Source organism: Balaenoptera acutorostrata, chromosome 9 (assembly GCF_949987535.1).
Source record: "Balaenoptera acutorostrata chromosome 9, mBalAcu1.1, whole genome shotgun sequence".
NCBI lineage: Eukaryota > Metazoa > Chordata > Mammalia > Artiodactyla > Balaenopteridae > Balaenoptera > Balaenoptera acutorostrata.
The window spans coordinates 62,258,914-62,274,345 of record NC_080072.1 but is presented as its reverse complement, the minus strand read 5'-3'; the positions used below and the strand labels follow the sequence as shown (position 1 = coordinate 62,274,345).

General features: G+C 38.3%; 1 protein-coding gene across 16 annotated transcripts in view; it reads left to right on the top strand.

Moving 5' to 3' along the window:
• The window catches only part of PRCP (prolylcarboxypeptidase), a 78,247-nt gene that overhangs the window by 58,957 nt on the left and 3,858 nt on the right, over positions 1–15,432 (top strand). For all 16 annotated transcript variants that reach the window (XM_057552891.1, XM_057552897.1, XM_057552906.1 and 13 more), the window contains 2 exons: positions 9,128–9,292; positions 10,224–10,411. In XM_057552891.1, coding sequence (XP_057408874.1) covers positions 9,128–9,292; positions 10,224–10,411 — 353 coding nt within the window. The remainder of the gene's footprint in view (positions 1–9,127; positions 9,293–10,223; positions 10,412–15,432) is intronic.

The window sequence follows — 15,432 nt, the reverse complement described above, 5'->3', positions numbered from 1 at the left end:
AACTCCCCATCCTGATTGCTCCCCTCTGAATTTCCTCATGTTGGTCAGTGTCCTTCTTAGAGTGTGGTGCTCAGAATTGGACACAGTACTCCAGGGGTGCTCTGACCTCACAGAGGACAGTGGGCCCAGGATTGCCCTTAATCTGGACATGGAATTTCTATCAGCAGAGGCCAAGTTTCTGACCAGGACGTTCTCTCTGTGTAAGTGGGGCTGCCAAAACCCAAGTATTGTCAGCTGGTGCCAGTCCCCAGCCATGCTTGTGTCTTTTAGGGAGTGACAGTAACTGCTGTTTGCAGAGATGGCTATTCATAGGGACTCCTTTTCTTTGCCTGACAGAGGCCCAGTGTTCTAGCTCTGAGAGGGGATCTGATGCCAGCATGTGAGTCACACTCACTTGTTACTGTTCTCTTCGAGAGTTTTAGGCCACTTGTTGCTGCACATCGTCACTCCCTTCTCCCCCTGTCCAGCTTGCACTGTCACCCAGCCTCATCTACCATGCTGTGCTTGAACATAATGCTCTTCTCTGCATTGCATGGGTCTACTCCGTAGTTTTGTGCTGCATTTTGAAAGAGCTAAGTCCAGTGGGGGTGTCCACATGCAGGAAAGAATGCTGATCAACTGTTGGCATTAGATAGTTTAATAAATTCTATGATTGGTTCTTGATTTCCATACATTCTTGAGTATTTCTAATTGGCATATTTCTCAGGAACATTTTCTGAGAAAAGGGCTATGCAATTAGGTATTTTTGACTTACCATGAATAATTGAGAGTTGTCAGAATAGTAAAACAATCTTTTGCCTTTTTTCTTCAACATGCATTTCCTTATTGCTTTAGGCTTGATAGATTTTTGCAGCTTTCAGTTTAGTTCAGTTCTGTTTCTTTGTTTTTTTTACATATAAATTTATTTATTTGTTTTTAGCTGTGTTGGGTCTTCGTTGTTGCACGTGGGCTTTCTCTGGTTGCGGCGAGCGGGGGCTACTCTTTGTTGTGGTGCACGGGCTTCTCATTGCGGTGGCTTCTCTTGCTGCGGAGTACGGGCTCTAGGCGCATGGGCTTCAGTAGTTTTCACGCACGGGTTTAGTTGCTCTGCGGCATGGGGGATCTTCCCGGACCAGGGATCAAACCCGTGTCCCCTGCATTGGCAGGCGGATTCTTAACCACTGCACCACCAGGGAAGTCCCAGCATGGTTTTTTAAATTAAAAAAAAAAAAATTTTTTTTTTTAGATTCTACATATAAGAGAGATCATATAGTATTTGTCTTTCTCTGTCTGACTGATTTCACTTAGCATAATGCCCTTAAAGTCTACCCATGTTGTCACAAATGGCAAGATTTCATTCTTTTTTATGGCTTAATAATATTCCATCGTATACATGTACCATACCTCTTTTATTCATTCATCCATTGATGAACATTTAGGTTGTTTCCATATCTTGGCCATTGTAAATAATGCTGCATTGAACATGGAGATGCATATATCTTTTCGGATTAGTGTTTTTGTTTTCTTTGGGTAAATACCCAGAAGTGGAATTGCCAGATTATATGGCATTTCTAGTTTTTTTTTTTTTTTTTTAAATAAATTTATTTATTTATTATTTATTTTTGGCTGTGTTGGGTCTTCGTTTCTGTGCGAGGGCTTCCTCTAGTTGCGGCAAGTGGGGGCCACTCTTCATCGCAGGGCGCGGGCCTTTCACTATCGCGGCCTCTCTTGTTGCGGAGCACAGGCTCCAGACGCGCAGGCTCAGTAGTTGTGGCTCACGGGCGCAGTTGCTCCGCGGCATGCGGGATCCTCCCAGACCAGGGCTCGAACCCGTGTCCCCTGCACTGGCAGGCAGACTCTCAACCACTGCACCACCAGGGAAGCCCGGCATTTCTAGTTTTAAGTTTTTGGGGAACCTCCATACTGTTTTCAAAGTGGTGTACCAATTTACATTCCTACCAGCAGTGCACAGGGTTCCCTTTTCTCCACATCCTTGCCAACACTTGTTATTTCTTGTCTTTTTGATAATAGCCATTCTAATAGATGTGAGGTGATATCTCATTGTACTCTTGATTTGCATTTTCCTTTTGATTAATGATGTAGAGCATCTTTTCATATACCTCTTGGCCATCTGTATGTCTTCTTTGGAAAACTGTCTATTCAGATCTTCTGCCCATTTTTTAATCGGATTTTTTTTTTTGCTGTTGAGTTGTATGAGTTCTTTATATATTTTGGATGTTAGCCCTTTATCAGATATATGATTTGCAGATATTTTCTCCCATTCAGTAGGTTGCCTTTTCATTTGTTGATGGTTTCCTTTGCTATGCAGGAGGCTTTTAGTTTGATGAAATCCTACTTGTTTATTTTTGCTTTTGTTGCTTTTGTTTTTGGTGTCAGATTAAAAAAAATCATTGCCAAGACCTATGTCAAGGAGCTTACCACCTATGTTTTCTTCTGTGAGTTTTATGGTTTCAGGTCTTACATGGAAGTCATTCACTTTGAGTTAATTTTTGTGTCTGGTGTAAGATAGTCATCCAGTTTCATTATTTTGCATGTGGCTGTCCAATGTTCCCAACACTGTTTATTGAAGAGACTATCTTTTCCCCATTGTATATTCTTTTTTTTAAATTTATTTATTTTTGGCTGCTTTGGGTCTTTGTTGCTGCACGTGGGCTTTCTCTAGTTGCGGTGAGCGGGGGCTACTCTTCGTTGCGGTGCGCAGGCTTCTCATTGTGGTGGCTTCTCTTGTTGCAGAGCACAGGCTTTAGGCGCCCAGGCTTCAGGAGTTGTGGCTCACGGGCTCTGGAGCGCAGGCTCAGTAGTTGTGGCACACGGGCTTAGTTGGTCCACGGCATGTGGGAACTTCCCGGACCAGGGCTTGAACCCGTGTCCCCTGCATTGGCAGGCGGATTCTTAACCACTGTGCCACCAGGGAAGCCCCCCATTGTATATTCTTGACTTGTTTGTCATAAGTTAATTGACTATATATGCATGGGTTTATTTCTGGTCTCTCTATTCTGTTTCATTGATCTATGTGTCTGTTTTTATGCCAGTACCATATTGTTTTAATTAATACAGGTTTGTAATATAGTTTGAAATCAGAGAGTGTGATGCCTTTACCATTGTTCTTTCTCAAGATTGCTTTGGCCATTTGGGGTCTTTTTTGTTTCCACACAAATTTTAGAATTTTAAATTTTATTTCTGTGAAAAATGTCATTGGAATTTTGATAAGGATAGCATTGAATCTGTATATTGCTTTGCATATAGATATTTTAACAATATTAATTCTTCCAGTCCCTGAGCATGAAATATATTTTCATTTATTTGTGTCTTCTTCAATTTTTTCATTAATGTCTTGTATTTTTTAACATACAGGTCTTTCATGTCTAAAATACCTCCTCCCAGGTATTTTATTCTTTTTGATGTAATTGTAAATGGGATTGTTTTCTTAATTTCTCTTTCTGATAGTTCATTATTAGTATATAGAAACACAGAAGATTTTTGTATGTTGGTTTTGTTTCTTGCAACTTTACTGAATTCATTGATTTTTCTTAATAAATTCATTAATTTTTCTAACAGTTTTTTTTTGGCCACACCACATGGCTTGTGGGATCTTAGTTCCCTGACCAGGGATTGAACCCATGCCTCCTGCAGTGCAAGTGTGGAGTCCTAACCACTGGACTGCCAGGGAATTTCCTCTAACAGTTTTTTGATAGAGCCTTTATGGTTTTTTTATATATAATATCATGTCATCTGTAAATAGAGGTAGTTTTACTTATTCTTTTCAGATTTAGATGCCTTTTATTTCTTTTTCTTACCTAATTGCTCTGGCTAGGACTTCCAATAGTATGTTGAATAAAAGTGGTGAGAGTGAGCATCCTTGTCTTGTTCCTGATCTTAGAGTAAAAGCTTTCAGCTTTTCACTGTGAGTATGATGTTTGCTCTGGGCTTGTCATATACAGCCTTTATTATGTTGAAGTATGTCCACTCTATACCAGTTTGTTGAGAGGTTTTTTTTTAATCATAAATAGATGTTGAATTTTGTCAAATACTTCTTTTGCATCTATTAAGATGATCATATGATTTTTATCCTTTATTTTGTTAATATGGTGGTTCACATTGACTGATTTGTTGATGTTGAACCATCCTTGCTTCCCTGGGTAAATCCTACTTGATCATGGTATATGATCCTTTTAGTGTATCATTGAATTCGGTTTGCTAATATTTTGTTGAGGATTTTTGCATCTATGGTCATCAGGGAGATTGGCCTGTAATTTTCTTTTCTTGTGGCATTCTTATGTAGTTTTGGTATCAGGGTAATTCTGGCCTTGTAAAATGAACTTGGAAGTGTTCCCTCCTTTTCTATTTTTTGGGAAGAGTTTAGGAAGGATTGATATTAATTCTTCCTTGAATGTTGGTAGAATTCACCAGTGAAACCATCTGGTCCTAGACTTTTGTTTTTTTGAAGGTTTTTGTTTACTGATTCAATCTCCTTACTAGTATTCAGCCTGTTCAGATTTTCTGTTTCATCATTATTCAGTCTTTTTTTTTGGCTGTACTGCATGGCATGTGAGATCTTAATTCCCCAACCAGGGATTGAACCTATATCCTCTGCAGTGGAAGCGTGGAGTCTTAACCACTGGACCGCCAGGGAAGTCCCCCATGATTCAGTCATGATAGGCTGCATGTTTCTAGGAATTTATGCATTTCTTCTAGGTTGTTGAATTTGATGACATATAATTGTTTATAGTACTCTGTTGTGATCCTTTGTATTTCTGTGGTATCAGAAATACACAGGATCTGTAGTATCTGTAGTATCTCCTCTTTCATTTCTGATTTTATTTATTTGAGTTCTCTCTCTTTTTTTCTTGGTCACTCTGGCTAAAGATTTGCTAATTTTATTTTTCAAAATCCAGGTCTTAGTTTTATTAATTTTTTTTTTTCTATTGCCATGCTCCAGACTGCCAGTGTTTCCTGGAGGGGAGCTTTACATGTGTCTGGTGCCCTGGTTTTTATGTCTGGTGCCCCAGTTTTTGTGGCTCCCACCCAGGGGACACCCCTTGATCACCTGGCTCTGGTGGCTGGGGGCTGGAGCTTACACTCCTGAGTCCCATGGGACTGTGCTACTGGAGATATGGTTCTTGTCAGGCTGCCACCCTCAGGGCACTGCATAGACAGCAGACTGAGGTACACCCCCCAGTCTTTTTGTGAAGGAGACTTCTTTGCTTGTTTGGAGCTTCTGCCTGAGGGGCAGGCTTCAGGTTTAACACGTATTTAGTGGCCTGCAAAGCTTCTCTTAAGGAATGTAGGCCATGGATGCCACCTTGGTGCTTTCCCTCTGCCTTGCTTCAACTTGCTGATATCACCTAGAAAAGAGCTTATACGCTCATCTCGGAGCCCTGTGTTTTGTGACTGCCCAATGGACACTTCCAGATCACCTGACTCTGGTGGCCAACAGGGCTCATGCTTGCAGTCCCACAACACTGTATATATTTGCATACTTTTAAAAGCTGGTGCTTGAGGGTCTGGCTTCTAGTCATCCTGAATGAAAGAGCTAAGATCCTCCCTTTTGGGATGCTGACAGGTGTTGGCATGTCCTCAACTACTTGGAGTTATTAAAAATATAATAGGCTGCTTGGATAAGCACAAAGGTTTGAAAGACACCCAAGCGCTAAGGCAGAGTTGAACAACAAGGGTCATCTCCTATACGAGGCCACTCCTTCATGACTGGGAGAGGTGGTTGTTTCTACTATATGGAAACTAACACAGAGAGTCAAACAAAATGAAGAAATAGAGGAATATGTTCCAAATGAAAGAACAAGGTAAAACCTCAGAAAAAAATCTTAATGAGAGAGAGATTAATTTACCTGATAAAGAGTTCAAAGTAATGGTCATAAAGATGCTCACTGAACTGGGGAGAAGAATGGATGAACACAGAATTTCAGCAAAGAAATGGAAAATATAAAAAAAGTACCACGTAGAAGTCACAAAGCTGAAGAATACAATAACTGAAAAAAATTACACTGGAGTGGTTCAACAGCAGATTAGATGAAACAGAAGACAGGATCAGTCAACACAGAGACAGGGCAGTAGGGCTTACGCAGTCAGAGCAGCAGAATGAAAAAAAGTGAAAATAGCTTAAGGGACTTATAGACTAACATTTACATCAGGTGGTCTAACATTCACATCATAGGGTTCCCAGAAGGAGAAGAGAGAGAGAAAGTGGCAGAAATCTTATTTGAAGAAATAATAGGTGAAAGCGTCTCTAATCTTCCAGATCCAGGAATCCCAGAGAGTTCCAAATAAGAGGAATCCAAACAGACCCATACCAAGACACAGTATAATTAAAATGTCAAAAGTTAAAGACAGGGAGAAAATGTTAAAAAACAACAAGAAAAAGCAATTTGTTACATGCAAGGGAGCTCCCATAAGACTATGAGCAGATTTTTTAGCAGAAACTTCGCAGGCCAGAAGGGAAAGACACAGTATATAAGGTGCTGAAAGAAAAAACCTTTCAACTAAGAATACTCTACCTGGCAGTTATCATTCAGAAGTGAAGGAGAGATAGAGTTTACCAGACAAGCAAAAGCTAAAGGAGTTCATCACCACTAAACCAGCCTTATAAGAAATGTTAAAAGGGACTTCTTTAAACTGAAAAGAAAGGGCACTAAGTAGTAACAAGAACTCATATGAAAGAATAAATCTCACTGGAAAGGCAAATATATAGTAAAGATAGTGGATTAATTACTTACAAAGCTAGTATGAAGGCCAAAAAAATCAAAGGTAGTAAAAATAACTATGATTACAGTAACTTGTTAAGGATACACAAGAGAAAAAGATCTAGAATGTGACATAAATTGGGGGAATTATAAAATGGGGGAGTAATAATGTTGAGCTTTTCAATGGGATCAAACTTAAGTTGTTATCAACTTAAAATAGACTGTTATCGATATAAATTGTTATATGTAAGCCTCATGGTAACCACAAAACAAAAACTTGTAGTAAATATACAAAAGATAAAGAGAGAGGAATATAAACATACCACTAAAGAAAGTCATCAAGCCACAAAGGAAGAGAGCAAGAGAAAAAGAAAGAAAGGAGCTAGAGGAGCTACATAAACAGCCAAAAAACAATGAACAAAATGGCAATAAGCACATACATATTAATAATTACTTTAAATGTAAATGGACTGAATTCTCTAATCAAGAGACATAGAGTGGTTGAATGAATAAAAAACCAAGACCCATCAATATGTTACCTATAAGAGACTCACTTTAGATGTAAGGACACAAACAGACTGAAAGTGAAGGGATGGAAAATGATGTTCCATGCAAATGGAAACCAAAAGAAAGCTGGGGTAGCTATACTTATATTAGACAAAATAGACTTTAAAATAAAGACTATAATGATACACAGAGAAGTGTGTTACATAATGATAAGGGAGTCAATTCAACAAGAAGATAAAACATTTGTAAATATTTATGTGCCCAATATAGGAGAACCTAAATATGTAAAGCAGATATTAACAGACCTAAAGGGAGAAATACGCAGCAGTACATGACAGTAGGGGACTTTAATACCCCACTAATGTCAATAGATAGATTATCCAGGCAGAAAATCAATAAGGAAACATTGGTTTTAAACAGCACATTAGACTAGATGGACTTAACAGATATTTATAGGACATTCTATCTCAAAGCAACAGAATATACATTCTTCTCAAGTGCACATAGAACATTTTCTAAGATAGATCAAATGTTAGGCCACAAACAAGTCTTAGTAAATTTAAGAGGATTGAAATCATATGAAGCATCATTTCTAACCACAGTGGTATGAATCTAGAAATAAATTACAGAAAGAAAACTGGAAAATTCACAAATATTTGGAGATAAAGCAACATGCTATTGAACAACCAATGGGTCAAAGAAGAAATTAAAAGAGAAATTTAAAAAATACCTTGAGACAAATGAAAATGGAAATGTAGCATACCAAAATTTATGGGATGCAGCAAAAGCACTTCTGGGAGGGAAGTTCATAGTGATAAATGCCTACCTCAAGAAACAAGAAAAGTCTCAAACAATCTAAATTTACACCTCAAGGAACTAGAAAAAGAACAAGTGAAGCTCCAAGTCAGTAGAAGGAAAGAAAGAAAGATTAGAGCAGAAATAAATGAAATATAGACTGTATACTTCAGCTTTAACATCACTATCTAGAGTTCAGTATTTGTTTATAATGTTTTTGAGGTAAAATTTACATACAAATCGTGTGTTGTTTGTTGTATAATCCAGACCTCTATGATGATAAGAAATATTTTCATAACCTTGGAATTTCCCCATGTCCCTGACTAGTCAGTCCTGCCTTCGCTCCCAACCCCAAGTATTACCTGTGACTTTTAGCTCTGATTATAGTCAAGTGTTAGGAGTATTTTGAACTGGGGAGCTGCCTGATATGCTTCTTATAATGTTACAGATGTAGGAGCTTGGTGTAGTTTTTCCAAAAGAAATTTCATAAATTTTGCATTTTCATAAAAATATAGTCATTCATTCAGCAAACATTTAGCTGCCAGATGCCTCGCTAAGTGCCAAGGGAGACATTCTGGAATCAAATGAGTGCGGTATCAGCTCTGATAGAAATAGGCACAGGATGAGGAGGCACAAAGAAGGGAGTGATTTAGTTCTCCCTGACTTGAGGGCATAGGCAACAATGGCCTCGTAGAGGAGGTGACACTTGAGCTGCGTTGAGGAAGAGGAGTTGGTGTTTGCCAGGCAATAGTGGAGTGGGAGAGTGGGGAAAGGGCATTTCAGTGTGAGCGAAGGCAGTGAGGAGGGAAAGAAGTTGGTGTGGTGGGAATGGTTTTGCTAGGCTGGAGCAAAGGCTGCAGAAGATAAACCTAGAGTGGTAAGTGGGGAGGACTTTGCATACCATGCAAATAACTTTGGTTTATTTCTGTAGTTTGGGGAGTAATTTGAAAGGTTTATTCATTTATGAAGGTGGTTATATGCAATAGATAGAAATTGTCAGGCAATGCCGTTAGATGCTTAAGATTGTTTTATGATCAAATCAAACTCATATTTCTTCTTTGTTTTATTAAACTGTAATTTTATATTTATATTCGACTCTTCTCCCTTTTATCTCTCTAAAATGACAGGTAGTGTGCCAGTATTTGAAAAATCCCAATGTATCTGATACATGGCTGCTGCAGAATATTTTCCAAGCTCTTAATGTATATTACAATTATTCGGGCCAGGCGAGATGCCTGAATATATCAGAGACAGCAACCAGCAGTCTGGGAGCCCTGGGTTGGAGCTATCAGGTAAGTGTGTATATTTCCCCAAGTGGAACTTACTTTTCACTGATATGGTTGTGCTATAACAGAGAATTTGCAGGATTTTGTCACCTGGATCCAAATCTGAGCTCTGTTACCTTGTACTTTGAGACTGTGGATAAGTTTCCTCATTCATATATTCATTAAAAACCAATTCCATTTTTTAAAAAATTTATTTTACTGATTTACAATGTTGTGTTAATTTCTGCTGTACAGCAAATTGACTCAATTATACATATATATATATTCTTTTTCATATTCTTTCCCATTATGGTTTGTCACAGGATATTGAATATAGTTCCCTGTGCTATAGAGTAGGACCTCATTGTTTATCTGTCTTATATATACTAGTTCAGTTTGGTATATAATCATCACAGAATATATTCTGAGTACTTAACACAAGTCAGGCACTTTTCTAGGCTCCAAAGACACAAAGGTAAATGAGATACGATCTAATCATCAAATATAGCTTGGTGGAAATGATAGGTAACTAAACTAATGTTACAGTAGATCTTGGTAAGTCCTATAAAGGTAGCATTTTATGGACACAGAAAAGAAGGGGGAGTCTAACTTGATTCTGTCTGAGCCTCCATTCCTTCCTCATCTGTACAATGAGACTAGTAATAATAATAGTAATGCTTTTCCTCCAGAGTTGTTTTGAGGATTAAATATGATAATAGATGTGAAATGAAGCATTTTGCAAAGAAGGAATGTATAGCCCCAACTTCTGTGACTTCTCAGCTGTGCCTTTCCAGGAATAATGAGAGGTGGTATGGCATAAAGAACAGGGGCTCTGAAGCCAGACTGCCTGAGTTCAAACCCTGGCTTTACTGCTTACAAGCTGTATGACCTTGGACAATTTATTTAACATTTTATGCCTCATCTTCTCACTGGAATCTCTCCTGGTTTGCTTTTTCAGACCTGCACAGAAATGGTCATGCCCTTCTGTTCTAATGGTATTGATGACATGTTCGAACCTCACTCGTGGAACTTTAAGGAATTTTCTGATGACTGTTTTAAACAGTGGGGTGTGAAACCAAGGCCCTCTTGGATCCCTACTATGTATGGAGGCAAAAACATCAGTTCACACACGAACATCATTTTCAGGTGAATTTTTGCTGATCCAAAGAAAACTTTGGTTGACGGAGACATTTTTAGAATAGCTGAGAAAAGAGAACCAGGAAAATGCTGCAGTTACAACGCTATAGAATACAGCAGTGGTATCCATCATGTTTTTCTACTCCTTGAAAGACAGAGGATGCTGAGAGGTGATATGAATTTTTGCTCTATTACCAGTATGCTTAAAGGCTTAAAAGCAACAGCAACAAAGTTAAAATATTAAAAAAATACTCTCCAACACAAAATGAAGCATCATCTGTTGTTCTCAATTTGTTACTATTGTTATCAATGGTAATAAAAAATTTTAATATATATTTAACGAACACTTTTGAAGTGCCCACTCTGTTCTGTCCCAGGCACTGTATGAGGCACTTTAAACAAATTACTTAATTCAATTCTCACAACAAGCCTTGGAAGCTGTTTTTATAGTCCCTTTTTTACTGAGGAGAAAAGTGAAGGTCACTGTGAGCAGTCACTTGCCAAAACTCATCCAGCTTTGTTTTAGTTACCAAGTGATAAAGTCAGTTTTCAACCTTGGCGTGTCTGACTACAAAACCCGTGTTTGTTCTTCTGTTACACTGCTGCACTAGTAGTGTCATATTTGGTATTGGTTCACGTTGGAGTTAATTGAGTAGACTCTATGTGTCTGATTGCGACTTCAAAATTTCCATGTTTTGGCTTGAATATTAGGTTGTTAGTTATTAAAATAGCAACCATTTAATTAAAAAATTTCCCCAAATCTATGTGGAGATAGTAGAGAGATACCCATACATATCCCTTAACCTGGACCTATTGTTTAAATTGTAAATGTCATTCTTTTACAAACTCTTCTAAACAGAGTCACATTTGACCTTCTAGACATGGCCAATAGCTTTTAGGAGTGAGGAAGGCTGTTTTGACTGAAGGATCACTCTCTGGGTTTAGGTCAGTGGCACTGCCCATTTTGCAAAAGAGCCTCTTTCTTATTGGGTTCATGCTATTTTCTCACTCAGTAGGGTACCTGCCCCCCAATATGGAAAACTTAAAGATTCTTTTCAATTTCCTGAAATTGTTTTCCTTGTCCTCAATAGGAGTCTTCAAAACTATACTTTTCATCTCAGCCTTATGAAGTGACAGTTGAGCAAATAAGGATATTTAGGGTATTTAAGGAAACTGCCAAGTTAGGATGTTTGAAATCAGGAAAACATGAAAGGACTGAGAGAACTGAAAAAGGCTTAAGTATAAGCCTTGGGTGTCCAAGGTCATCTTCGTTGCCTCAGAGGAGGAAGTACTTTGTCATGTTCTTGTTTTTCTTTAGGAGCTTACCTCCATGTAGTATTTATATGGATTTCTCTAGCATGCTGATGCTGTAAAGCTCAAAGCTGAAGTTCAAGTTGAATTGTTAAGTGGAGTCTTTAAATCCTTGTATAAAGGTTTTAATATTTGAGTTTTCGTCAAATACATTATCCTTTTTTATTGGCTTCAACCATTACAGATGAGTATTTTAGTGATCCATTTGTCCTTGTATACTATTTTCCTCAGGGTATCAAAATAACAATCGTCATTGTCATCATCATCATCATCATCATCATCATCGGGGGAAAGGGTAGATTTTGTGAAAAAAGGTTGAGGAGTAGAACTGAAGCCAGTAGGTGGAAATTATGGCTCAGTGTTAAAAACTTCTAGCTCAGTGTAAGAAAGGACTTCCTAACAGAGTTGTGCAAAGGCAGAATGAGCTGTCTTAAATTACTTAAGCTCTTTGACCCTCAGTTTTCTCTTCTGTAAAATCACCCACAGAGTTGTTGTGATGCTTAAAAAATTTAACCCAGTGAAGTACTTGGCCCGGACCTAGCAAACATATATGCTCAAAAAATGTACGTTGAATGGATAAATGGAAGTATACTCTCAGCCTGTACTTTACCTTCTAGCCAACAGGGAACTATTTGTCCCTGAATGTCCTTTCCTTCCTCTTTTTTCTTTTTCCTAAGGCTCGGGCATCCTCCAAGAAACCTTCCCTGACACCTCCAGGGAGGTTAGGTTTCCCCCACACACTTAGCTCCACTAAGGCCTGTGACTGTCCCTTAGCGCCCTGTGTGGAAATTATCTATGTGTGTTTCTATCTGCCCCATGAGACTGTAAACTTCTCAATGACAGAGACTTCGTCTTAATCATCTCTGTGCCTTTAGCACCTGCTACAGTGACTGGCACATAGTGGATGCCTAATATGTTTGATAAGGATGAGGAATGATATAAAGCTCAGAAAGGCTTCAGAGGCATGTGAAAGTTTAAAGGCAGAACTATATGAAAATGCTGGTTTATCTTTCTGCAGTGGCAAGTCTACTTTTAAAAAGAAATCTTTTCCCGTATGCTGCTAGGTGTGAAGAATTCAATGTAAAACTTAAGTTATTTAAAAATTCAAAATTCTACTGCTTTTCTGAAGAAAGCACATTCTGAAAGTAAAAGATCAGCTTTAGGTGTCTCTGTTCTGTCTACTTAGTGGCTATCAGCTAGAAAACATTACTGGTTGATGAGTAAGAAAATGTCCGAGGAACCATGTGGAAAGTGTATTTTATGTTCAGGCTTCTCTCAAGTCACCTCACACAAATCCAACTGTGACTGCTTTTCTGGTTAGAAAATTCAGTCTGTTTTTAATTGTTGGATTAGAGATTTGCCAGTTAAGAGCTTGGGCTTTGAAGTCAGGGAGACCTGGGTGCCATTCTGCTTCTACCCTGAATTAGCTGCGTGGCCTCAGGCAAATTGCCAATTTCTATGAGTTAGAAATAATGACTACCTGCCAGAGTTACTTCGAGGAGTAGATAGATTATCATAGAAGTGAGCACTGTGAGGGCAGAGGTTTTGTCTGTTCACGGTTAAGTCACCTGTACCCAGTCAGTACCTGACACATAGTAGGCACTCAGTAAATGTGTTGAATGAATGAGGATTTAATAGTAGCTATTAATAGTTCCATTTCAGCAATTTTCTTATGCCACAGTGGTTTTGTTGGAAGGATTTATTTTTTCCCCAACTCCAGTTGGTAAGAAATTATCTTACCAATGGTCATTTTCAGTTATTTAAATAGAAATCCAAAAAGGAGTCTCTGAGAAGCTGGTTAGTTTAACATCATTGCTCAGACAAATTAATTGTTGCCAGCAATTAAGTGAGGCTCACTGTTGGGAATTTTATCCAGGCATCTAGATTCTCTCACGAAAGCCAGTATTTTTTTTTTTCCTGTAAATTTCCCAGTGACTGGTTTAGCTTTCACATGTCTAGGACCAAGAAATTCAAGTCCATGTGCATCTTAGGTCTCTCAGCAACTCCCAACACTGTTGCTAAGCCACTAGGCTGATTCAGATGACCTTTTAAATCAAATGCAGTTTGCTTATTATGTGGCTGTTGGGATAGCTTTTTTGTTTTGCAAATAATGGAGAGTTTCCTATCTGGGTTGGTCCTGTCAAATTGCAATAATGATAAAGGCCATTTGTTCACTTAAGAGAATCCAACGCCTTGTGTAGTTTACTTTAAAAATTTATCACATAGTTGAAAACTAAGGCTCCTATTTTGCATGTGAGTTTTTCCTCTTGTTTTTAACAAAACCCAAAAAAAAAAGTACATTTTTGGAGTGATTTTTTTTCCCCCAAGAATGATGTTGTTAAGTTGCAATTGAATTAATTTTTTTAAGATGAAAAATGTGGTTAAAAGTGTGGTGAGGGTAGAACAGGGGTTTTAAACTTATATTTCAAACACACATGTATTTAACGTACCTAAATGCTTATTTCCTTTTTAATTTGTACATTTACCTAGAAAATTGATTGCATTAGTTTTCTGACCAAATTTCTGTGAGAAATGCTATCGCATCCCTTTTCATTATTCATTTACCTCTCAGAAGTATTAACACTTCTTATGCTTGTAGAATATGATAATAACTATAATAATGCTACACATTCATGTAGTGTTTTATAGTTTATACCTTATTTCCACATATATTATTCAACTTAGGCCTCACAATATCTTTGTGAGTGAGGGGCATTATCTTTAAAAAAATTTTTTTTTGGTAATACACATGAGAATTGAGGTTCAGAGGGGTCAGGTGACTTACCCAAAGTCATGTGGCTTACTAGGGTATAAAACTTAGATCTGCTGACTTAGTTCATTGTTTCTTGCCAGTATTACACATAGCTGAAGGTCAGTCTCTATATATTTATATGAACCACTTATGTGAACTCTGCTTTCCCATGTGAAAAGTACTGAAGTGATTTACATGTTCCTAAACTTGCATGCGTGTATTTATAGATCTCTTTTGTGTAGGGCATCTGATGTAAGGCTACAAATAACTAGATACATTCTTTTTTCATTCATTCAATAAATATTTGTATGGCTCCTACTGTGTGCCAGGTGCTGAAGATACAGTAATAAAACAGACAAAAAGCCCTGCCCTTGGGGAGTTCTAGTTTGAGAGATGGATAATGAACAAGATAGCACTTATAAGCATGTTAGAAGGAGATAAGTGCTAAGGGGAAAAAATAAATAAGGGGAAGAGGGTTATGAAATGTTGGTGGTGGGTGGGGAGAAGTTTGAAGCTTTAGATGATGTGACTAAGGAAGACCTCACCAAGGGTGACTTTTGAATAGTGATGTGGAGGAAGGAGCTCGGTGGGGTAAGGATACTCCAAGCAGAGAGGTAAGCAGAGGCAAAGACCTTGAGAGGTAAATGTCCCAGCATGTTCTCCTCCAGGTACAGTGAGAAGGTCACTGTGGCTGGAGTGGAGTTAAGGAGGGAGAGAGTAGCAGGAGATGAAATCAGAGAGGCAGCAGAGGGCCCAGATCATTTAGAGACTTGTAGGTCCTGCATGTTTGGTTTTTACTCTGAATGAAATGGGAAGACTTGGAGTGTTTTAAGCAGAGGAGTGACATAACCTGATTCAGAGTTTAACAGCATCAAGTTGGCTGCTGTATTGATATTAGATTGCAGGGAGACAAGAGTAGAAGCAGGAAGATCAGTTAAAAGGCTATTCAGGCTAGAGATAATGGTGA